Source organism: Microcaecilia unicolor, chromosome 1 (genome assembly GCF_901765095.1).
Source record: "Microcaecilia unicolor chromosome 1, aMicUni1.1, whole genome shotgun sequence".
NCBI classification, from domain to species: domain Eukaryota; kingdom Metazoa; phylum Chordata; class Amphibia; order Gymnophiona; family Siphonopidae; genus Microcaecilia; species Microcaecilia unicolor.
The window spans coordinates 347,822,015-347,848,291 of record NC_044031.1 but is presented as its reverse complement, the minus strand read 5'-3'; the positions used below and the strand labels follow the sequence as shown (position 1 = coordinate 347,848,291).

Below are 26,277 nucleotides of genomic sequence, written 5' to 3'. Positions count from 1 at the left end.
CCACATGGTGTCTGCCGCTTTCTCTGCCCCTTCCATCCACTGCCTGCCCTTCCTTTCCCTTCCATCCAGCCTGTGCCCCCTCTCTCCTTTTTACACGATGCATTCCAGCATCTCTCTCTATCTTTATCTCTCCTCTTCCCATCCCCATCCATCTTCTGCTTTCCAGTATCTCCTTTATATTTTACTTTTCTCCTTCCCCTTTGATCTGGTATCACTTTCCCTCCTCTTTCCACCATTCTTTCCCCTTCCCCTGAGGTCTGGCATCGCTCTCTGGCTCTCCACCCCTTCTTCCCCTTCGGTCTGGCATTGCTTTTCCTCCTCTCTCCACCCCTTCTTCCCTTCCCCTTTCAGACTGGCATTGCCATGTGATCTTCCTTCTCTATCCATCCCCCTTATCCTTTCCCTGCGGTCTGGCTGACATCGCTCTTCACCTCAGCTCCCTCCATCTCTACCCCGCTCTGCAGGCCTCCAAGCTTTCCAGGCCCACCGGCAGCATCAGCGATGTAAGAGCTGTCTTTAGCCTGCCCCAGAAGCTTTCTCTGTACAGCTTCCCACGTAGTTGGGACATTGTACAGAGAAGGCTTCCGGGGCTGGCCAAGGACAGCACTCATATCGCTGCTGGAGGTCTGGAAATGTAAAGGCCTTCAGAGTGGGGCGGGGGTGGAGAAAGGAGGGAGAGCGATACATCGCACCAGTTGGGGGGGGGACTCCGGGACGGAACCCTTATTGCAGCAGGCAGCAGCACCAGCACCGCATGAATCAGTGGGGGGGGGGGTAAAGATGCCCATGGCAGCCACAGCGCTCCCTTATGACCTGCACCTGGGGCAGGCCGCCACCATCGTCCCGCCCTCGGTACGCCACTGGAAGAAGGGTTACACCAAGTTTACAGCATAAAGGGAGATAGCCTTTCTTTTTAAAGTTAGTCAAGCTAGTAGGTATAAAGCCTGAAGATCTAGTTCCAGGTTCCGAGGCCACAGCTGTGAGGTTCCAACAGAGAGAAGGAAGCTAGCCAATGCAAGAGAGCGCAAGGGAAGAGGATAAGTAAAATTTTAAATATTTTTTCTGGGGGGTTTTTTCCATGTGCACGCAGGGTTTAAAAAAATAGATTTCTGTACCTTTTTGGGGGGTGCTGGAGGAGGTCTTGCTGTCTTCTGATCCATTTCTTGGGTCCGGAGGTGGTCTGTGGCCGTCCTGGAGGTGCTGACCCTTTTTGGGTCATTTCTGGGCTGATCCCTGGTGGCTAGTGGCTTTGGGGAAGTCCGGGGCAGGAACGGCGAAATTCATGACTAGCCACGAAGGCGAATGAGAAGAGGTATGTAGCAGCCCAGCAGGAATATGACTGGCTTTGGGTCTAACCTGCCAGGAGGAGCACATGCTCAGTAAGCTTGGAGCTCCGAGTAGGCCCAAAATTGAAGCCGGGGCCTTATTGCAAAGGTAGAAAAGAACAAAATGGCTCAACCAAAACAAAAATGAAAATTTCCATAAACACAGGAAATGACACAAAACAAACATTTTCTGACTGCCCATCCATAGTAAATAGTGACAGCAAATGGCATGCACTTGTACATACTGATTTTACAATGCTGTAAATACATGTGTAGATGCCACGGGATGCTTAGATTTTCAGGAGGTATACTCTGGGTAAAGTTTGAGCGCTCTAAAAATTTATGGTCCTTGTTTAAGAAGCATCTCCATATGCAAATGGCATCTTTTACATGTGTAAAGAATCCTACACATGTAAATAGCATTTCAGAACAGGGTCCATTTACATATGGGGAAGCTAAGTACATTAGGGTAGAGTACTGAGGGGTGTCTTGAGTGGGTCTACAATACAGATGTTTATTCCGCATTTCACATAGGGAACCCATGCCTGTGTTGTAAAACATAGATGTTGGCATTTACAGCTGCCCCAAGGGAGGCATATTTTACAAAGATGCAGAGCCTTATATAAAATACCTGGGGAACGGTGAATGTTCTGACATGGACGTCCCAATGCTTACCCCACCATCTTATGCAAACTTTTATGCAAAATGGGGCCTTCTGTGTCTGATGATTTATATTATATGGTGCCCTCTCTTCTAGTGGACGCGCTGTTTATATGGGATCATTTTGTTCCTCATGCTTATAAAATGCATTCGACTTCTCCGTGTTTACAAAGTGATGGCTCCTTGTGTATCAATGCTGCAGCTCTCCTGTTCCAGTGTAACTTTAACATCGGTAAGGATGCTTATCATTTTGTTTAACTTTCTTTTTTTTATTTTAAAGTTGCAATAATCAAGATCATGGGGTAAAATAAATTAATTTTTAAAAATAAACTGGTAGAAGAATTATTTGTTCTGACTTAGCTAAGCAAAAATCATGAAATGCAAATTTGACTGTGAACCCTTTTGTATGGTCTTCATATCACAAATTACTTAACAAAAAATTTCAATGGTAACCTTTCTGAATTATGTGGAACACAGATTTCCATTTAGAACTCAGAGGGCCCTATTTACTAAGCCGTGCTGTAGGCGCGGTAACCTTTTAGCTCACCCTAATGCTAGAGACACCCATATATTCCTATGGGTGTCTCTAACATTAGCACATGCTAATACTTAGCACAAGCTAAAATGTTAGTGCACCTATAGCGTGGCTTAATAAACAGGGCCCAAAGATATTAGAGGATTTTAGAATACCTTGAGTCATTAAGTCCCCTATTTATCTCCACCATGTTCTACTTTTAAACTTCTGTTCCTCTCCCCTCTGTGACTCCCTTCCTTTCTCATCTTGACCGATCTGCTCTCCCTTTCCAGTGCTTCTCTCCTCTCCACCCCCACCCCAGGCCTCTCTTACATCCAGGTGACCTGTCCTTTGTGTTGTTTTACATTTCTGGGCCTTCTATCCCTCCTATAATACACAGGGAAGTAGGAGCAGAGGAAGGCTAGACAAACCTAAGGAAACAATACAATTAAAATTTATTGGTCAAAGTATATATAAAGAAGTAGCATAAAACCAGTAAGAATTTGGTAATGTACATTAAAATTAACGTCAAGACGTGACATGGCACTGTGTTTCGGCACGTGCCTGACTCAGGTGTCTGACAATGAACGTTATAAAAAAAAAAAGTCAAACCTTGATCATTAGCAGTATATGTTCCTCTGATGACATTATTGTGAGTCAGTATGTCATGTTTTATTTTGCTATTGCAAACTGGCACTATAACTCCAATAGTTAATGTATCACTGCTGTTTGTGATATCAGTCTGTACAGTCATACCATACTGCTATATTTGTTAACATACATTAGGGTCCAATTTACTTAAGGTTTTGGATTTACAACATGGCTAGTGCCAAAATTAATGTCTGATAACTAAAACATCTCTGTTAACTATTGGGGTGTTCCCAGAATTTTGGGGGAAGGCAGCCATGCAGTTAACGCAGAGAAATGTCACTGCTTTGCATTAAGGGTTAGATACTGTGTTCGGCGGCAAAAAAATTAGAACTAAGCGCTATTTTATAAACAGCACTCAGAATTGGGCGCTTTTTATAGAATAACAATTGATGCTAGGATCCATGGCCAATTTTTGGCATGAGGATTTACACCAACTGAAACCTGATGCAAATTCTCGCACCTAAATTAGGATAGATCACCCTTATTCTATAACACTGTGCAAATTTAAGGAACACACCTGACCTACCCATGCCCCTCCTATGACCACACCCCCTTTTTGGATCCATCCATATACTTTACACGTACATCTTAGCATCTAAATATGCATTCAGAAATGAAAATTAATGCCAATTAGTGACAATAATTGATTATTAGCACCAATTATTTGCTCAATTAAATTGCCCAAATTCACACACAGTTTTAAGCGTCATATATAGAATTAGGCCATAAGTGGGCAATTCTGTAACTGGGCAACTGTGTTTATTTTAATTTATTTTTAATTTTTATTTAAACTGCATAATCTACTATTCTCAGTAGTGTACAACATAACACACAAAATTATAAAATACATAAAAACATAAAATGCATAGAAAAAAAGGTTCAACCAATGCAGTGTTGGGAGCGCCTGTTCTATAATGGCATTTAGGCACCTAGATTCCATTATAGAATACTAGTGTAAACCAGCATCGGCACACTTAAATGTAGATGCGCCCACTTACACCAGGTCAAATGGCAGGCGTAAATAAGCGTTCAACACACTCATGTCCTTTCAAGAGTATGCCCCCTTTCAATTTTGAGCTAAGGCATATGCACACGTAATTATCAGATAGCATTTAGAGTGTGGCTGACATTTACGCATGTAAATGTACATTTTTGTGTTTGGATGGCAGTATTCTATAACTTTAAGCATGCAAATGGCATTTACATTTATGCAACTTATATAGAAGCAGGGGATGAGGAGGAGTGGCCTAGTGGTTAGGGTGGTAGACTTTGGTCCTGGGGAACTGAGTTCGATTCCCACTTCAGGCACAGGCCGCTCCTTGTGACTCTGGGCAAGTCACTTAACCCTCCATTGCCCCATGTAAGGCGCATTGAGCCTGCCATGAGTGGGAAAGCATGGGGTACAAATGTAATAAAATAAAAATAAATAATTCTGTAAACTAAGTGCTAGCATTTACACATGAATTACATGCATAACAGTTTAGAATACTAGCAAATATATATGTATGCTTGAAATTAGGCATGCATATGCCACTTGCTGCCTAAGCACTATTTGAGAAATGACTGACTTACATAACATATATTTGCAATGGAGGTGTAGATAGGGGTGGAACATAGGTGAGTCTCCTATCTATACACATAACTTACAGAATACAGGGGTCCTTTTTATCTTAATGGGTAAAAAAAGGCAGAAAATCAACATGGCCATGTGGTAAAATTGCATTTGGGGAAGCACTTACCACCATCCATTGTGGAGGTGGTAAGGGCTCCCGCAGTAACCGGGCAGCGCTGCCCATTTACCACCGGGTTATCACCATTTCCGTAGTGCCAGAAATGGCGCGGTTTGAGGCAGAACTACCACCAGTGGCCGCATTGGGCCAACAGTAGTTCCGGGTTGCCACTTGGGCCCCACAGTAAGTTATGCAAGTAGCTACTGCAGTTAGGTGCTCAATAGCTATCAGAATCGACTATGCCTAAATGTCACAAATACTGATAGCTGATTAGTATTATAAAAAGGAACATTGGTGCCTATGTTCTTTTATAAAATAGGTTCCTACAAGGTTCCTACAATTGCCCTCTAACTGCATGGCAGATAACACTAATGCAGTTTCTAAACAGGCGGACTTAAAATATAAAGCACAACCAGCTCCTAGATTCATCAAGGTTCAGTTCTCTCATACTTAGCTGAATCGTCAATGAAGAATGCAAAGAAATGCAAAGGTCCTACATTGCTGGATCATTTGGGAAAGAAAGTATTCGAGGGTAGCATATTATCTGTAAGTTTTGCAACTCATCAGCTCTACATGTTTCAGTATATGGATATTGTCTTTCAAAGAGTGCAAGGATGTTTGTCTAGCTTGGCTCCCCAGTCAGAGTCTGAGCTGACAGCTATTCTGTCTGAGGCAAATAAATGCTGAACTCATCCTCTCAAAATATGATATATTTAACTCCTACTCTAGAATTTTGGCTTCTACCATTGCTGCCAGATGACTTGCGTAGCTTCAAGCTTTGAGCTTGGGTTAAGACATGCAACTAGATTGGTAGATGTACCATGCACCAGTGATTTCCTGTTTGTTGACAAGGTTAAACAGAATATAAACAGATGCAATAAAAAGAAGGGAGCTTGAAGACTGGATGGTGAGCAGGAGAAATCTGAGTGTACAGAGGGACAGAAAATAAATGGAAGAAAGCGGAAAGGGAATGATCAATATCAAAAAGGGAAAGATCAATATCAAAAATGTATGTAGGGGAAGAAGTGAAGAAGACAGGAGAAGAGACTAGAAATGGCAAATGGACAGGAGGCCCTGGAAACCAAGTTAAGAGGATAGACAGAGGAAAGCAAAATCAGATACTGGGACCAACATAATTAGGAAATATCACCAGACGACAAAAATAAAGTTGTTAGAATATGTTGGATTGAGGAATTTAGATCTCCTGTCTTTATATTTTTCTCAGTATAGGAAGAAATACATCTGTTTCTCTGTATTGCATACAGAGTCTAGTTTCTTGGGGTTTCAGTTTAATTTTTGTCTTCATATTTCTAATTCTAGTTTGTGGCCACTTCTGTATTTGGAGAGAGCTATCTGTATTCTGCATATGTAACCAAGGTCAGGTATTCTGTTACCATTCAGTGAGTAGGGATCTGCTTATTCACTTTTTCCCCAATAGGTATATTGATCAGGGGCTCACTGCAATATTTACATAGGTCCTTGGTGCTGTGATGGAATGGTAGATTTATTATATAGGTCCTGAGTGACTTTTGTAGGGTTTTGTATTACTTCACAATATACCTGGTACTGAAGAGGGTTTATGTTGCTGTTACTGAGATTAAACCAGAATTAGATTTTATTTTGTGTGGTGAGTTCTATGAGGAAATGTGCTAGATTTGCTCTGCATTCAATATTGGGTGAGGGATGCAGAATGGTAATGGTCTAGTGCAGGGTCAGGGGTCAATAATTTTCATATTACAGTTCTAGGCTATATAATTTAACTGCAGCAATTTGTTTCTGTGCATAACCAGCATCTACAGTGTTTTCATGATTTTAAGTAAATAGCCTGGGAATATAAGTTATTTTCTTTTTATCTTGCGGCAACAGCCTGATCAGTCTTCTGAATGAGGGGTCCTCCCTATCCTGCCTCCTCACCAAAGTTTTGAGGGGGCCCTCTCTTTGAGGGATGCCATGTTATCTCTTGCATCAGGCAGTAGACTGCTTGAGCTGCCCCAAACAACCTCATAAAGTTAAAGGGCTCAATAGCCTGAATTGGAGGCCTACCCGGACTCCTTCATCCAAGGGGCCTCTATTAGGTCTGATGACCCCACCACCACCACCACCAGACCTGATAGAGGACCAAAATATTTTAAACCCCCCCCCCCCCCAAAGCCCTGCCTCTTAAGTAAAAGTGAGAGTCGGGTCACTCCTCCCAGCACTCCAGCACCCTGACTCTCACCAAGGGTGATGTGGACTGGGAGTCGATGAGGGCATGAGCAATCCCTACTTATTCTCTACAGTACCTGGCTATACCAAAGTGGTGCCGGTTGATCTCTAGTGGTAATCCTCCACTACTACTGCTAGGGGTGAGATTGCCAAATATGAGCTTTTTGTTGTGTTTTTCAGTCATATCAAGAAAATTTAATACCTGGGACATATAACTAATACACAGTTTTCTTCCCGTGTTAATAGGGTGACCTGTATTGATGTACATAGCAGACTGGTGCATCAGGGTATACTGAAATTTTGCTCTGTAATTTTTTTCAGTTCAGTGATTGTTTTCTGTTAATACAGAACTCTTTACTTCCACTTCTGTTGCAGCTGGCTGGCATTGGAATCCTGGTAGCCTATGCTTCCCTGGGATGTGCACTGTTCTTTCCAGGCTCCTACCCATGTGCTGTACGATCATTTTGGACACTGGCATATTATTTCCTAGGCATTAGTGCAGCAAAATCACCAACATCTTTCAACAAGTCTAATGAAGTCTCTGTAGCTTGCTATTATGGAATGCTTTTCCTTATAATGACTTTTTTATGGACCGGAATGGTATGTAATATTCCAGTATCACTATGATTGTGTACTTTTTCTGTAAAGTTTGAGGGTCTATAAAAATAATACACCAAGCTTTGGGGAAAAAGGTGCCACAGGCTAAATATGGTTAGATGTTCTGCCATTATAAAACTCAAAGCCCCATGTTTACTAAGCCGCACTAGCGGCTACCATGCGCTAGTGCCACATAGATTAGTAAACAGGGGAAAGTTTGTAAAAATGTCTATAATTTGTAGTAATAAAAAACCTTTGGAATCAATATTCAAAGAGCTTGTCTAACTAATTTTTGGAGATAGCTGGACAAAGTCCCTCTTCCTAGTTAATAAGATTTTCAAGTTTTGATATACCGCCCAATCAGAGAACTCTCTAGGTGGTTTACAAGACAAATATTAATAACATGTGAGGAGAAAGAAAATTACAGTGTGGAAAGTGATAGCATATGTGTGCAGGTAGCACGACTACAGTATTCCACAAGCCTACCCAAGGAGACCACCAGGAGGTGGAAGGAATGGATGCTCCAAAATCAATCACACTGTTTATATGAACAAGGGGATAAATTCAAAAAGGCCATCTAAGATGTAATTGCCATTATAGAATACAGTCAGCAGTCACGCCCCTAAATTTTTGCACGAGCACTTTTGTCATGTCAAAGGCTGGTGTAAATGCTTGCACCTAACTATATCCAGTTGTACATGTAATGATAGTATTCTTTAACTTATGTGCCCAGCTGAAAGACACACCCTGGACCCACCCATGTGCCCGCCCCCTATGCAGTTGCGGGCTATAGCATTTAGGTGCTCTGTTTTTAGAATAGCATCTAACTGCAAATTGGTGCCAATTAATGCAAATTAACTCCAATTAATGATCATTATTGTTACTTGAAGCCAATTAGCACCAATTTAAACAATTAAGTTAGGAGATTAACTGGCACTATTCTATAACCTGTGTGCACAAATTGTGCATGCAAGTTTATAGAATGAGGGGGTGTACGCATCTCGGAAAAGGAAAGTCTTTAGTTCTTTGAAATTCTGAAGGAAATGCTCCAGTCTAAGACTTCAAAGGTGGTGCTGGGGTTTTTACATTGTCCAGACAGAGCTTATATTCAGGCTAAATCAGATTATATAAAGGTAAACATCAGTTCCAAAAATTATCTGGATGGATCATTTTATCCAGAAAATATTTTGTGGATAAATTCTTCTGAGTATCAAGATAACGTTATCCTGGTAATTTTATCCAGATAACTTTCTGCTGACTTATTCTCTATTTATCTGCATTTTTACTCTGTTTACCATTTCTAGAAAGTGTTTGGTAAAATTCAGTCTTAAGAAATCTCTCTTCAAGACAATTTATTAAAGGAACAACACCCAGAAGACAGGAGTACATGAATACAAATCAGGAAAGGTCACATTTTAAATGTGGACTCCAACAAAAAAGCCCCCTTTCAAACAAGAGGGGATATACCACCTTTCTGAGGTTTTTGCAACTACATTCAAAGCGGTTTACATATATTCAGGTACTTATTTTGTACCAGGGGCAATGGAGGGTTAAGTGACTTGCCCAGAGTCACAAGGAGCTGTAGTGGGAATTGAACTCAGTTCCCCAGGATCAAAGTCCACTGCACTAACCATTAGGCTACTCCTCCACTACACAGCATAGGAATAAAATAATTTTCCCTCAGTTGAACCAACAAAATAATACCGATTTACCAGTTAAAAAGAATACCACATCTCCCACTAGGACAAATTAATCCAGTTAGTTGCTTGCTCATATATTAGCAAAGAACCAAAAAAGAACAGATTTATCACAATTTACCAAAATAAAAGCAAAGATATTAACATTTTAGGAGGCTAGTTACTAATGTGATTTAAGGAAAAATACCAGAATACATGTTAGTTTAAGATACCATGGGGGTCAATATAATGAGATGCAAAGCATACAAATGTTTGCAAAGCATTTTATTAATATGCAAATTGAATTACACAGCTTGCATTAAACACTGAAAGCTGTTGTTCATGGAAAAATAATTCCAGCTCATAGCTGGCATTTTTCTTGCTCAGGAGCATCAGGCTTCCAGGTGTCATCTTAATGGGGCCAAAGCTAAATTAATAGTGGTCCCCTTTCCCCAGCCCCCAAAGCACCCCTCCGTAGTGCTGTACTTACCCAAAGCACCACCAGAAGCATCTCCCACCTCTTTTAGGCCATCCTCTGTAGGCCTACCTGCACCTTGGTGGTCCAGTAGAATGGTGTATTATTCTTCTTTGATGATTAATTATAATCCATTTTTATTGTGCAAAAGTACATTTTCACATTTATACTAACTGCATAATTTGCTGTTCCCTGGCTTTCTTTTTTAGCAACACTATCTGACTCGTAATTGAAAGTTAAAGATGCCCATATTTTGACCCAAATCGGGAGATGGGCGTCCGTTTCCCATGGGCGCCCAATCGGTATAATCAAAACCCGATTTTGGGCGTCCTCAACTGCAGTCCGTCACGGAGACAAACAAAGATCATGGGGGCGTGTCGGAGGCATGACAAAGGCAGGACTGGGATGTGGTTATTGGCCGAGGAGAGATGGGCGTCTTTAGCTGATGATAGAAACAAGAAGGGCGTTTTTGACGAGAATTTGGTCCGCTTTATTTGGACCCTTTTTTTTCAGGTTCAAGTCCCAAAAAGTGCCCCAACTGACCAGATGACCACCGGAGGGAATTGGGGATGACCTCCCTTGACTCCCCCAGTGGTCATTAACCCTCTCCCACCAAAAAAACCCCACTTTACAAACTTTTTTTCCCAGCCTGTATGCCAGCCTCAAATGCCGTACCCACCTCCATGACAGCAGAATGTGTTCTATCCTCTGACAGCCTTTCCCTGGTTCTGATGTGGGTCTCGGGTGAGTGTGACACCTTTTCTGTTAAGGGCACTGCAGAGTCACATCAGCAATGCATTGTGGTGGGTGTAGGGTATTGGGCTCCGTGATTCCACTAGCTTGTGTTAAATGCTCACAATGTTGATAGTTGGTAGGCTCTACTCCCATGGTGCTTTTCCCTCTGCTTACTGGGTCAGAGTGTGCCCTGTTTTGTTTCCGGTAGTCCATGAGGTAGTGGCCATTTGTGTAAGACACGTTTAGATCCCTTTCATGGGTTAGCCACGTTACCTTAAATGTTGCTGACAGAGGGCATTGTACATCATTCTGCCAGCTCAGACCTACTGCTAATCTCAGTACCAGCGAGACTCGTTGCCAGTGGGGCACAACCTCTGATCGGCAGTTAACTGTGAGTAAAGGTGCTTATTCAAATAAAGGACGTTTTCAGCAAGATTAGGGACAGGACTTGTTGCTGGTGTATAACCTTGGCACAGCAGTTCACACCTCTTCAGGTGTGAACTGCTGTGCCAAGGTTATACACCAGCAACAAGTCCTGTCCCTGGAGTACTCTTAGTGGGTACTGCAGTGCACTTCAGGCAGGCAGACCCAGGCCCATCCCCCCCCCCCCCACCCGTAACACTTGTGGTAGTAAATGGGAGGCCTCTAAATCCCACTGTACCCACATGTTGTTGCCGCCTTCACCCCTAAGAGCTATGGTAATGTTGTACATTTGTCCCTCCCATGACCAAATGGTTTGGATTGGGACGTTTCTGAGCTAGGCATTTTTAGTTTCCATTATCGCCAAAAAAACCCGCCTATCTCAGAAGGGACCAAATCCATGGCATTTGGTCCGTCCAAACCGTATTTTCGAAATGAAAGATGGACGCCCATCTTTTTTGATAATACAGTCTGTCCCGCCTCTTCACATACCCGTTTTTGGACATAGACGCCCATGGAGATGGGCGTTCGCGTTCGATTATGCCCCTCCACATATCAAGGAGAATCATTTGCTTTACCAAACCAACTTTTCTTTGCAACCTTTTTTTTTAATTCTTTATTTATATGTGCAATAGATCATGACATTACATCATCAAATAGCCAAGTTTTTAACATAATATAATTATTAAACCCAACATTCAACATGTCTGATACCCTGGTCATCTTGCACCCCCTCCCTTTACCCTCCTCCCCCCCTTCCACAACGCCTTTCAGATAGTTCCCCTTCTTTTCAATATTATAACACAGTTATCCTGGTCAGCTATGAATTAGATCTCTTCTGTTCTGAAGTATATATCTCTCATTGTCCCTTGTCATCACATCCGAGGCACTATTAACTGAGGAGCATCGAGCTCTATCCCAGCCTGCGCTCTCCATATTTTATATTTGTCCCATACTTTAAAGAATTGACTTATTTGTCCATTATGAATCGCTGTCAATTTCGACATCTGGTACAAGTAGTCCATTTTATATATCACTTTTATCGTTGGTGGAGCCACTAGACTCCTCCATGCTGCTGCCACATTTATCTTACTTGCCACCAGGAATGTAGTGGCCAATTGATGTGACGGTATTGGCAGTCCTTGTGGTCTAAAATGTAGTAAACATTGTTCAATCGTCAATGGTTAGGTTCTGTCTAATATTTGCTCAAATATTCTATGAATTTCTCCCCAATAGATTTTGATTTTTGGGCACGTCCACCATATATGGAGCATATCTCCCACTTCTAGACATCTTCTCCAGCACTGATTGGATGCCCCTGGTATCATTTTTGCTAGTCTACCAGGTGTGTAGTACCAGCGGTATAATATCTTATAACCACTTTCCATCATGGCACTACTTACAGAGCCCCTCAGTAGCGAACCTATTGCTCGCTCCCATCCTGAATGATCATGGTTGGTCCCCATGTCCTTGTCCCATTTCCTGTATATTGTGTAATTGGATTTTTAAGTGTCTGCAGGGCTGCATATATTCGTGTAACACTTCTCTGACTGCCCCCCCCCCCCCTCCTACTGCTCGTTCTATCTCCGTCTCCTCATGTTGTAACTCTTTCTTAGGTTTTATAGAGATATAGTCTCGCACTCTCGTATAGTAAAAGGTATGGTGTGGTGGAAGATCAAATTCCTCCTGTAACTGCTCATAGGAGCATATTGTTCCCTCCTCCCATATTTGCCCTAGGTGTTTCAGCCCTCTCTGTTCCCATGGTTTATAGATTTTATCCCCTTCTTCCCATCCAAAACCTGGTGCGCCCCGTATGTACATTTTACTGAAGTATAGTCTATTAGGACAGAACCGCTGTCGGATTTCACTCCATGTCAATAAGGGAAATCATATGGGCACCGGCAAAAGTTGTGCCATTGCTCGTATACGCGTTCTAGACAACCAAAGGAGTGTAGCTGGTTGGTTAAGCCCTACCCAATGCTTTTCAGTTTGCAACCATAGCTTCCTATCATCCCTGGCCCAAGCCGCCAACACCCTTAACTGCGCTGCTTGAAAGTAGCGAAAGAAGTTTGGTACTCCCATTCTCCCCTTCCTCTTGGGCATGTATAGCATCTCAGCTTGTACTCGTGGTGGCTTGTGTCGCCAAATAAATGCGAATGTTTTACGCTTTAGTTGCCGGAAAAAGTTGTAAGGTATTGGGAGCGGCATTGCTAGAAATAAATATAGTATCTTAGGTAATATCATCATTTTTATGGCTTGTATCCTCCCCATCCAGGAAAGCTCAAGCCCCTCCCATCTATCCAAGTCTTGAAATAGCTCTCAAATTTGGCAGGAAAGTTGGCCTTAAATAAATCCTTCATCTTGGGTGTGAGATTGACTCCCAAGTACCTCAAATATCGTGTTGTCCAACGAAAGGGAAACTGGTGCTGTATCTGTCTAATATTGTCATCCGCTATATGTAGCCCCATGAGTTCTGACTTAGCCATATTGACCTTGAAGCCTGATACTAGCCCAAATTGTTGTAAACATTGTTCTATACCCTCCAGTGAGCACTGGGGCCCCGTCACAGTTAAAAGTATATCATCTGCAAACAGCATGAGTTTGTGCTCTTTGTGTCCTGTTTTAATACCATGTATATTGGCTTGCAATCTAATTACCTGGGCCAGGGGTTCCAATGTGAGGGCAAACAGTAGTGGTAACAAGGCGCAGCCCTGCCGCGTTCCCCTTTCTAATTGAAACACACTTGAGCGTTCCCCGTTTATATACAGTGCCGCTAGCGGCTGATCATATAAGCGTTGTAACCAAGCTATATTCCTATTTTCTTAAGCACCTCAAACATATAAGGCCAATGCACTCTATCAAACGCCTTCTCTGCGTCTAAGGAGAGAATGACCATTGGCTGATGTGTGCTATTAACTTCTTCTATGATATGTATGGCTCTTCTAATATTGTCAAACGTTTGCCTGCCCTCTATGAACCCGGTCTGATCATCACATACTAGGCGGGTCATGAGCGTTTGTAGGCGCTTGGTTAGTATCTTGGTCAATATTTTATAATCCGTATCTAGCAATGAGATTGGGGGGTAGGATCCACATTGCTTCGGATCTTTCCCCGGCTTCAAGAGGACACTTAAGTGAGCTAATCTCCACGAGTAAGGTAGCTCCATGTGTTCAATTGCATTAAGTGCTCTAGTCAGTAGGGGTGTGAGAATTTTTTCAAAGCTTTTGTAAAATTTATTTGTGTATCCATCAGGCCCTGATGCTTTCCCATTAGGAAGATGTTTAATAGCCCATCGGACTTCATCTACTGTATATTTCAACATTTTTATTGATGATTCCACAACATGACAACAGCACACAAAGTCGTTTTACAGTGCATTGTAAACATAACATAAACATCTGATTAAACACTGTGATTCTTATCCTCATCAATCAGTTTTTAAACCTTTTCTCCCCCCCTCCCCTGTACCCTCGCCCCCCCCCCCCCCAAGCTTAACATTCATCTGCCCCGTGATTCCTGCTCCAAAGATCCTGTTGACAATACACCTCCTCTGGGCATCAGCAGTACACCATTGCACTGGTTCTTGGTTTCTCCTATTTTGCCCAGCTTTATGGTTCAACAGAAACCATTTCCCATGTCCTAATAATGTATAAATTTATGTTCAATAATAAGAAGTCTTGCACTACCGCTCATACCTTTCCCCCCTTCCCCCCCGATCCCCCCCTCCCTCCTCCCTCTCTATACCCCCATCTACCCTCCCCCTCCCTTCCCTCAATGCAACGCTCGAAGTATCGTGCAGTCTATACTACTTTTGCCAGGGGAGTTTATTTAAAATTTGACTACGCGCTCGTGGCGAGATGGTGTTCAGATACGCCCCCCCACACTGCTAAGAACCTCCGCTGCCTTCCCGGTGTCAGGCCCGCACCTCTGGCCTCCCATATCATCAGTTCGTGAAGTTTATTCCTCCAATGCCAAAAGGAGGGAGGGTGATCCTGCAACCAGTATTGTAATATGCACTTCTTCCCTACAATGCACGCCTTCCCTAGAAATAACTTCTCCCCTCGTGTGCCCAGACTCCACAGCCCGGGCGCACTGAATACTGCTCTTTCAAACGTTAGTTTAAAATTCCTACTTAGTACCTCTTGTAAAAACCGGGAGATCGCCGCCCAATATCTAGAGATACTTCCACATTGCCACAGTCCATGGGCAAATGTAGCCTCACCACTTGTACATTTAAGACAGCAACGGGAATCAGTTACCCCCATGTGAGCAGCCTGTCTCTGGGAAACATAAGCCCTATGCACCACCCGAAAATGACACTCCTGGAGTTCTGCACTGTGGACCAACTGTGGGCCACTTTTAAGGGCTGTCAATAACAATTGCGTAGGTATTTGCCTTTCCATCTCTCTGCTCCATCTGTCTGCCACCACCTGTAAGTCACGAGCTTTTTCTTTATTGCATAGTTCTCTATGGAACCATGCTACCGACACTTGTCCCTCTGCATCTCCTTCCAGGAGTGTTCTTAGCTGTTCACCAAAAGCAACCGACAGGCTCTCCGATGGCAGCGATCGCACATAATGCACCAGCTGCCTATAGGCCAATATGCTTAATGGGCCCCATCCTCCCAACCCCGCAAAAGTCTGGTAATCTACCAGCGAACCGTCCTGTTGGAGTAGGTCTGCCAACCTTATTATTCCCTTATTTAATAATTGATGAAACACCTTGGAATCCCTCCCTGGCGCAAATTCTAGATTCCCTTGTATAGGAAGCCATACACTACTCGTGGGATTTTGTTGCCACAGCGGCAATAATGCTCTCCATAGCTGCCACATTGGACGCAGCAATATACTGTCCCGTAATTGTGCTGGCAGTTGTCTTCTGGGTGCATGTAGCAATGATGCTATATTCCAGGGGTCAAAATAGTTTTTTTCCAGTTCCATATCGAGATAAGTGCTGGTTTCCAACAACCAGTCTCTAAGATATCTGAGTAAACAGGCTTGATTGTATTTCTTAAAATCTGGAAATCCCAGCCCTCCAAGCCTTGAGTTACCCATCACCAGTTTCCATTTCATCTTTGCCTTCCTACCCCCCCAGCAGAATCTTGCCGCCAATTTATAGAATGTCTCCAAATCTTGTTTATTAATCCATAGTGGTAAAGCCTGCATTACATAAAGCCACCTTGGAAAAATAATCATTTTTAGCAAGTGTACCCTACCATAAAAGGACACCGGTAGAGCTGACCACTTTGTCAATTGATCCTTCGTTTCCTGTAGAAGCTTGATTACGTTTATCTTGTATACCTGTGAGGTGTCCATTGTCAATTGTATTCCCAAATATCGAAACCTGCCTGTCGCCCACCTCAATGGGAAATCCCCTTCCCACATACCTCTTACTTCTTCTGAACTGGCCAGTGCCTCCAATTTCAAAAAATTTAATCTAAATCCGGAAAAGTCTCCATATTCCACTAAACTCTCCATTAGATTTCCCAATGAGGCCTTAGGTTCTGTAATAAACATTAATAAGTCATCCGCAAACGCAGCTGTTTTAAAGGAATGTTTCCCTATGGTTACACCCTTTATACCCTGATTAGATTGAATCTCACGTAATAGTGGGTCCAATGTTAAGACAAAAAGTAGTGGCGACAAGGGGCATCCCTGTCTTGTTCCCCTACTTATCGGGAAACTATCAGACAATACTCCGTTTGCGTACACCTGTGCTCGCGGCTCTGCATACAATGCTCTAACTGCCCTCAAAAACCCCCCTCCTATACCATATGCTTCTAGGACCCCGTACATATAGCCCCAATTCACCCGATCAAACGCTTTTTCAGCGTCGAAGCTTATTAACATAGCCGGGATCTTCTCCCTCCTAATTCTTTCCAATGCCCCTAATATTCTTCTCATATTTTTTGATATTACACGCCCCCGGATAAATCCCACCTGTGAATCAGCTATCAGCGAAGGCAACACTCTAGATAGTCTGTTCGCCATAATTTTAGCGAGGAGCTTCACCTCCGCGTTAAGCAATGATATTGGGCGGTAGGATTCCGGCCTATCTGCTGGTTTACCCGGCTTTTTAAGCACAATTATTTGAGCTATATTAAGATATCGAGGCAGCCTTTCCTGTTGTATAATATTATTAAACACTTCCACCAGTACCGGACTAATCTCTGATCTCAGCAATTTATAAAATTCATTCCTGAAACCGTCCGGTCCCGGGGCCTTTCCCAATGCCCCTTGCTGTATTACTAATTCCACTTCTTCCACCGTCACCGAAGCATCTAATTTGGCTAGGTCGGAGTCCGCTATGCGGGGTAATCCCATACTAGACAGATACGCCTCACTATTGTCCATTATCGTATTCTGCGCTTCATAAAGCTGTGCAAAAAATTCTGTAAAAACCCCGTTAATGGCTTTATCTGTATGATGTCTGTTACCCTTAGAGTCTATCAGTGTGGTCACTTTTGTCTGTCCTTTGTTTCCTTTGACTAAACGAGCCAATAAGCCACTACTCTTATTCGCAAACCTATAGAGCTGATATTTGTAATAAGCTTGCGATCGTTTCGCCCAGTCATGCAACAGTTCATTTAAATGTTGTTGCGTTTCCAATAATTGTTTTTTCACCCTTGCATTCTGTGTCTCCCCGAATTGTTTGCGGAGGAAAGTCATTCGTCTCTCCAGGCGCTCCACCTCCCTACGGCGCACTTTTCTCTGATGACTAATATAGGAAATCACCTCCCCCCGTAGGACAGCTTTTGCTGTCTCCCAATAAAGATCCGGTTGAGCCCTATGCTGAGCATTGGCTTCTGCATATTGTTGCCATTTTGAGACTATAAAAGGCAAAAAACTAGTGTCCCTGTACAGATAAGACGGGAAACACCAACCACCTTCCCCAGAGACAGGCTCCCCAGCCAACTTCACCTCAACCCATGCATGATCTGACACCATTATGGGGCCTATCTTTGCTTCTTCTACCTGTGTTAATAATTCTGATGATATTAATATATAGTCTATCCGGGACATTGTATTGTGCGCTCTAGATATATGTGTATAGTCCCTTTCTAGAGGATTAAGTGTCCTCCAGACATCTATCACTCCCAATGCAGATTCTAGTAAATGCACCCCGCGTTCTGTGCGGGCTACTTCTCTATCAGTAGGTGCTGAGCGATCCAGTTTTGGGTCTGCTACATCATTCATGTCCCCTCCTAACACTATTGGTATATCCCCCAAACCCAAAATCTGCTTAATTACTCCTTTAAAGAATTTCCTCTCAAATACATTTGGGACATATATATTGCACAAGATCATCGGTTGGCGTTCCAGTACTACAGATACTAATATAAACCGTCCTTTTGGGTCTGCTATAATTTTCTTTGTCTCCAGGTGCAACCCTTTCTTTACTAGGATCACCACTCCCCCCCTTCTCCCCTCTGCTGGTGCCTCATATATGGAGCCTACCCACCATTTTTTAAATTTTTGATGTTCCCTCGTGGAGAGGTGCGTCTCCTGCAGGAAGGCAACCGAGGTCCCCCTGTCCCTTAAAACCTTAAGCATTTTTTGTCTTTTAATGGGAGAGTGTATTCCCCCCACATTCCAAGAGGTGAACTTCACATCTGGCATTTTAGCCTATTCCTTCCCTTTCCCGTTGAGGTCTATTGTCCAATGAATCCATTCCCATCACCTTGTATCTAAGAGAGTGTCCCAGCCTCCACCCTCCCAGCTTAAAGGACATTATACTTATGCCACATTTCCCCTTATTTGCCCCCTCCGATCCTTCCAGCGTTGCCCTCCCTTTTCCCTCCCTCCTTCCTCCCCTATCCCCTTTTCCTCCCTCCCCCCTACCTCTCTTCCCCTTATTGTTCCGGATTCTACCCAGAACCCTTCCATACTTGAGCTAAAAGTCACCCTTCCCCTTATTTGTTATCTTCCTGTCTCCCCCCCTATCTTCCATCCTTATCTCCTCTCTATCCCTTGCTGACAGTCCCACTGTTATGTTTTCCACCCCTCCTTGAAGGCTACTGCTACTGCCACTACCCAACCCCTCCGGAGCGCCACTAGGGCCCCGCAGCATTGTACAGTGTAACATGTCTTAGCTTAACCCCCCCCCCCCCCCCATTTTCAACCAAACATTGATCAATGTCCTCATATGGGGATTACATTCGTCTGAGGGTCCCTCCTTCCTTAACTTGTTTAACTCAACCTTCCATAGTTTAACTTTAACTCCCTTACTAACTAAGCCCTTCCCTTCTTGTTAAACAGATTACTTTCATATTCCTCTGATCATACTGTCCAGTCATTTTATGTTCCTTAATACTTTTTTCTACCATTCATCCTTAACATTCTCTCACAGATTCATATTCCCATACATCCATCAGACTTTCCATTAATATGTTACTATTGTGCTCCCTTCTACATTGTTTTCTACATATTTACAGTAGGCAAAAATAGCATAATACAGATATATATCTCTCCCTCCCCACACTATTATATATTCAATGCCTTTTAACTTTTAGGCCATCTCTCTACAGATGTTCAGCTTATATATATCACGAATCAGCTTCTCTCCGATCTTCTCTAATGGAGTATCATTTCAGCAGATGGCCAAACTATCCTGTGCAGCTTCAATGCACAAGAATTCAGCCATACATTTACCTCTCCCCGCTAATTACACTGTTCTTGTTACCCTCTTGTAGCCTTCGGTATCCCGCTCCTTACAACTCTGTCTGTTTCTTCGTTTAGTCTGCTGCAGGTCTCTGGCTCCCCAACTGTTCCATAAAACTTTTTGCATCCTCCACTTTATCAAAGAAATGCACTCGACCCTGATCGGTTACTTTAAGCTTTGCTGGGAACAATAAACTGAAGCGTACTTTGTGCTCAATCAACTTGGCGCATATTGGAACAAACTCCTTCCTTGCTGCCGCCACTTTGGTGGAGTAGTCTTGAAACACAAGAATTTTGCTGTTTTGGTAGCGTAGTTGTTTGCCTCCTCTGGTCGCTTGCAACACCCGCATTTTATGTGCATCGTTGAGTATTTTAAGGATGGTCACTCTAGGTCGCGCCTCTCCTTCGCGCCTCGGGCCTAATCTGTGTGCCCGTTCCACTCGGAGTTCCCCCGCCAATTCAGGAAGCTCAGCCGCCTCTGGAATCCATTTCTCTAGGAAACTCCTTAAATCTTTGTCTCCGAGTGCTTCTGGCAACCCGACCAGTCTTAAGTTATTCCTTCGTGAGCGATTTTCAATATCTTCAAACCTCTCCTCCAGCAGCTTGAGGCGTTTTTGTAAGGCTGGACTCTCCTCCTCTAGCTTCTGCACTGTGTCTTCCACGTGCCCAACATGCTGCTGCACCTCTTTCAAACCAGACGCTATGGTGGCGTACCGTTCCTCCATGCCTTCAAGCTTCTCTAGTATTTGTTGAAATTTACAGTCCACCGACTGCTCTACTGCCTCCGTCACCTCACGGCTGATATCCGCCGCCCATTGTGGGCTCGGAGTCGGAGACGGCGGCTGGCTCTTGTCCGCCATCTTTGCCTCCGCTCCTCGTCCCTTCTCACGATTCTCCTTCCTCACTGATTTCGAGGCCATCCGCTTTTGGACTTGTTGCGTTTTGTTCACCACAACCGCCCCATTATTTCTGTGCCTTTTTTAAGTCCGTTTCGGGGGGAGACAGGTTGATTATTTTTATCGATTCTATCGGGCGCCTCAGAGCAATGAGTGCATGCGTCCTCACTCCTCCATAGCCCAACCGGAAGTCACTTCATCTACTGTAATGGGCATTGATAGTTTGTCATTGTCCGAAAGTGTAAGCTCCACCTCTTTTAAGTAATCCCCTATTGCCTGCCTACTCGGGTTTGTGTCCTCAGTGTATAGTTGCTTATAGAAGCACACAAAGGCTCGACTGATCTCTTCAGTTGTATCCAATCGTTGTCCCTCCCTCTCTTCTATCACCTGTATATAATTCTTTGTTCTATTATTCTTTAATTTATGCACTAACAATCGTGAGGCTTTGTTTCCAAACTTGAAATATTGCTGATTCACTTTTTGGAGGTGTTCAGCTATTTCAGCTAGCTGCAAGTCTCTAAGCTCCATCCGAATTTGGTGCACCTGTGTTTCTAAAGTTTGCCTTTGCTGCTGAGTTGCGGCCAGTTCCTGTAGTTTAGCAAGTTCCCCATGCAATTGCTGTATTTTGTCTTTTTTTTCCCGGCTTCTATGTGTCTGTAATGATATAATCTGTCCTCGTATTACAGCTTTCAAGCTTTCCCAAAAGATCAGATCACCTACCTCACCCGTGTCATTATTTACTTGATACTTGAATGCGCCGTTCACAGCCGCTGCATTGATTTTCTCTCCTCTCATACCATCCTCGATCCGCTTCAATCCGGCTTTCGCCCCCTACACTCAACAGAAACGGCACTATCTAAAGTCTGCAATGACCTATTCCTCGCCAAATCCAAAGGCCACTACTCCATCCTCATCCTCCTCGACCTCTCTGCCGCTTTTGACACTGTCAATCACAACCTACTTCTTGACACACTGTCCTCCCTTGGGTTCCAGGGCTCTGTCCTCTCCTGGTTCGCCTCTTATCTCTCCCATCGTACCTTCAGAGTACACTCTCATGGCTCGTCCTCCTCCCCTATCCCGCTCTCTGTTGGAGTTCCTCAGGGATCTGTCCTTGGGCCCCTTCTTTTTTCAATCTACACCTCTTCCTTAGGCTCCCTGATCTCTTCTCATGGTTTCCACTATCATCTTTATGCTGACGACACCCAGCTTTATCTCTCCACACCAGAAATCACTGCGGATACCCAGGCCAAAGTCTCGGCCTGCTTATCCGACATTGCTGCCTGGATGTCCAACCGCCACCTGAAACTGAATATGTCTAAGACTGAACTTATTGTTTTCCCACCCAAACCCACTTCCCCTCTCCCGTCACTCTCTATCTCAGTTGATAACACCCTCATCGTCCCCGTCTCATCTGCCCGCAACCTCGGTGTCATCTTCGACTCCTCCCTCTCCTTTTCTGCGCATATCCAGCAGATAGCCAAGACCTGTCGCTTCTTCCTCTATAACATTAGCAAAATTCGCCCCTTCCTCTCCGAGCACACCACCCGAACTCTCATCCACTCTCTCATTACCTCTCGCCTTGACTACTGCAACCTACTCCTGACCGGCCTCCCACGTAGCCATCTATCCCCCCTTCAGTCCATCCAGAACTCTGCCGCACGTCTTATCTTCCGCCTTAACCGATATACTCATATCACCCCTCTCCTCAAGTCACTCCACTGGCTCCCAATCAGATACCGCATACAGTTCAAGCTTCTCTTACTCACCTACAAATGCACTCGATCTGCGGCCCCTCCGTACCTCTCTACCCTCATCTCCCCTTACGTCCCTACCCGTAACCTCCGCTCTCAAGACAAATCCCTCCTTTCAGTACCCTTCTCCACCACCTCCAACTCCAGGCTCCGCCCCTTCTGTCTCGCCTCACCCCATGCCTGGAACAAACTCCCTGAGCCTATACGCCATGCCCCCTCCTTACCCATCTTCAAATCAATGCTCAAAGCCCACCTCTTCAATGTCGCCTTCGGCACCTAATCAGGAAAACTTAACTACCCCAACTTGACATTTCGTCCTTTAGATTGTAAGCTCTTCCGAGCAGGGACCGTCCTTAATTGTTAATTTGTACAGCGCTGCGTAACCCTAGTAGCGCTCTAGAAATGTTAAGTAGTAGTAGTATTTATAATAAATTCCTTTATCTCTTTTTCTAGGCTAATCATAATAGCCGGGTCAGATAGCAAGCTATCATCCATTCGCCATGTTGGGCGTTTAATTCTAGTGCATGTACATTCTAATTTTAAAGTTACTGGTGCATGATCAGACCATGTCCTGTTCTGTATTTGTATGTGCATCCATTGTATCAAATTGTCCCCCCTAGGGTTACCATTTTTTGTCCTCATAAAAAGAGGACACTTGCCACGCCCCATTTCACGCCCTCGCCCCGCCCTTTCACGCCCCTTTCTGGCTCTCGGTGTTTCAAAATGGCCGCCGAGAGTTGAAGCAGCGTCGCGAGACTTCAACTCTCGGCAGCCATTTTGAAATGCCGAGAGCCAGACTCACACAGGATGCAGCAGGGCAGCTAGCAGCAGCGCTCCGGGCAGGAAAGAGGGGGCTCTTTCTTTCCTGCCCCGAGCGAAGAGGTACCTCTAGACCACCAGGGATAGTAGCGTAAGGGGAGGGGAAGGGAGTCCCGCGCCTGCCTCCACTCCCGCCGCCCCCGCCAGCCAGCCTGTTTGTCCAGAAATCCAGACAAATGGGCAGGCTGGCCAAATCCGTCCGGACGCCCAGACATGTCCTCAAAAAGAGGACATGTCCGGGTAAATCCGTACGTATGATAACCCTAGTCCCCCCAGCCACAGATTTATTCACGCGTTTGACCTGTGTACGGCCGAATGATATGTATAGTCACGGGTAACTGGGTAATAGTGTCGACATAGGTCGATCATTTGCCATGTGCTCATAAACTTATGCAACTTTGCTCTATCCGCCCGGGCATACCTAACACCCTGTGTTGTATTATCCATTTGGGGATTTAGTGTCAGGTTAAAATCCCCCCCAGTCAGCAACTCCCCATCTATATAGCAGCCCAGTTGCTCTGAAAGTGCCATATAAAAGTTCCCTTGCTTCTCATTTGGGGCATAGATGTTCAGCAGGGTGAAAGTCTCATTACCAAGCTGCACAATTAACATTATGTATCGTCCTCCCTTATCCCTTACTATGTGTTGTACCTGCCAGGGATGCTTGCCTGTCAATGCTATCAACACCCCCCCCCCCCTTTTTTTTCTCTCTAAGTGATTAGATGCAAAGTATATCTCCGTGTAATGGCTATGTTTACATACTCGTTCATGATTTGGCAGTAGATGTGTCTCCTGTGCAAAAATTATATCTGCCTCCACTCGCAGCACCTCTTTAAATAGTAGTTGCCGCTTTGCTGGGGAATTTAGGCCCTTTGTATTAAGTGTCAAAAAAGTAAGTGCCCCCATCTGTATATGTTATGCAAGTAAGCATTTGCCCCACCCTCGTACTCCTCTTGTAACTTATTACCAGATAACTGATTAATGTGTACCATCTTTGGTAATTTCTCGTGACCCTCCCCTCCCCCTTGTTCCCTCCCCTTCAACCAAAAATCACCCTCCATATTTCGGACATGTGTTTAACAGGGGTCCGTTTCAATCCCGTGCCCCAGTGCCACCATCCTTCTTTAACTTTCTTAAGGCAGACTCATGTTTAACATCATCTAACAGTTAGTATTGTCTATATTCTATTATACATTTTATGATAACTAAACCAACATCGTACTCATCTGACTTTCAGTCTGCATTATGATGTCACTCTGTAAACTTTCTGGCGTTATATTGAGTCTCCATCAAGTCTTTCCAGTCGTCGGGGTGTCTCCACGCCTCAGAGTAGAGTCTGATTGTTATCTTTGAAGCCTCCCTTTACCGGTTGCAACTCGCTGCCATCTGGGTTTAACCTGGCGTTGCGTCCCCAGTTGCCGTGATGATGTTGCCAAAGTCGCCAGCTCTTTTTCCGGAAATATCCGCACTGCGTCTGCCGCCTGCCGTATCTGGTGAAGTTTGCCATCCTTATAGAAGCACAATGCAAAGGGATGGCTCCATCAGTATTGTATATTCTGCTTCCGTAGGTATTGTGTAAGCGGGCGCAGTTCTGCACGTCGCCGGAGCGTGGATATCGCAAGGTCTTGATAAATTCCAACTCGATGTGTGTCCCAGTGGCGTAGCCAGAAAACCAATTTTGGGTGGGCCTGAGCCCAAAGTGGGTGGCACAAAAGTTTCTCTGCCTCGCCCTACCTTCACCTCAAAATATAAATACTTTAGCTAATGAGGATCCTCAAACTCTGTCAGCTGATGCCTTCCTCTGAAAGTGGCCAGAACTTCCCTTTACCAAGCTTGGCAGGCAGCAGCAACATCCCTAAGCGACCAAAGCTGGCACCCCTTGCATCCTTAGTTGTCAGTAACTCAAAGATGCTGTCGCCAACTGCAGAGCTTGGTAGAAGGGAGCTCTGACTGCCTTTGGAGGATGGATGCTTGGGGAGCCCTATCAGCTATAAAGCAAGGGTAAGGGCCAGTGTTAGACATGCTCTGGCCCAGGTAGGAAAATAAAGGAGGGCACTCTCTCCAATCCCCTCTCTTTCCTGCCTCCCTTCCGATTTCTGTACCTGCCATTACTATCACACTGACAGACCCTCACCAAAAACAGAACAAGGGATCACAAGTTAGAAATAAAAATATTTACACAAAAATTGAATTGAGAACCCCAAGAAGTTAAACTTAACATGTACTACAACCCTGAAGAAATAAAAACAAAAATGCATTTCTGAACACAATGCAAAGACATTTGCTTTCACTTTTCACAAAGCTAATATATTCCATTTAAACATTCAAAATAAAATGCTTTTTTCTACCTTTGATGTCTGGACATTTTATTTTTCCATTATGTTGCTTCTAATTTCCTGGCGTCTACTAATTCTCCTTCAAGTGACTGCTGTGCATTTGTCTTTTCTCCTCTCTACTGTCTATTCCCTCACTACATCTACCTCCGACATACTGATCATTCCTTTTTAGCTGCTTCCTCTTTTTTTTATTTTCTGCCTCTCTGTCAACTCAAATTTTACTCTCTTTCTCGCCTTTCTCCTTCTTTTTACTTTACAGCTGCCTATCAGATCGTCATCTTCTTCTCTCACCCACTAGCTCTCCCATTACCCAACTCACTCCTTCTCCAGCCATTCCCTTTCATCTTTAATCTACTCCCCATTACTATATTTCTATCTTCTGTAATCACTATCCTCTCATCCATTTCCTTGCCACCCTCTTCCTCCGCCCCCCTCCAGCATCTCCCACATGGTTCCACCATTCCCAGCATCTTCCTCCATCCACCCTTCTAGCTCCCTATCCCTTCTCTTCTCTCCACCCCTGTCCCTTCTCTCCTCCCCATGGTCCAGCATTTCTCCCTCTCTCCCCTCTGTCTGACATCTCTCCATCATTCTCATTTGCTCCTGGATCCAATATCTCCCTCTCTCCCCTCTCCTATGAATCTCCCCTGCCTCTCATCCAACCCCATGTCCTACATCTCCCCCATTGTCCACATCCTTCTTTCCCCCTCCCTTGTACCCCAGATCCAATAGCTGTCTTCCCCCTCCTTCCCATGCAGCATTCTCTTCCTTCCTCCACCATGTCCAACGTTTCTGTCTCTCTCCCACTGTCCACCATCTCTGTCTCC

At 44.2% G+C, this 26,277-nt stretch overlaps 1 protein-coding gene across 1 annotated transcript in view; it reads left to right on the top strand.

Annotated features, from left to right (window-relative positions):
* Positions 1-26,277, top strand: part of LOC115474075 (polycystic kidney disease protein 1-like 1) — an 889,490-nt gene that overhangs the window by 777,739 nt on the left and 85,474 nt on the right. Inside the window, exons 29-30 of the mRNA XM_030209391.1 lie at positions 2,083-2,217; positions 7,461-7,685. Of these exons, the coding sequence (XP_030065251.1) occupies positions 2,083-2,217; positions 7,461-7,685 (360 nt within the window). The remainder of the gene's footprint in view (positions 1-2,082; positions 2,218-7,460; positions 7,686-26,277) is intronic.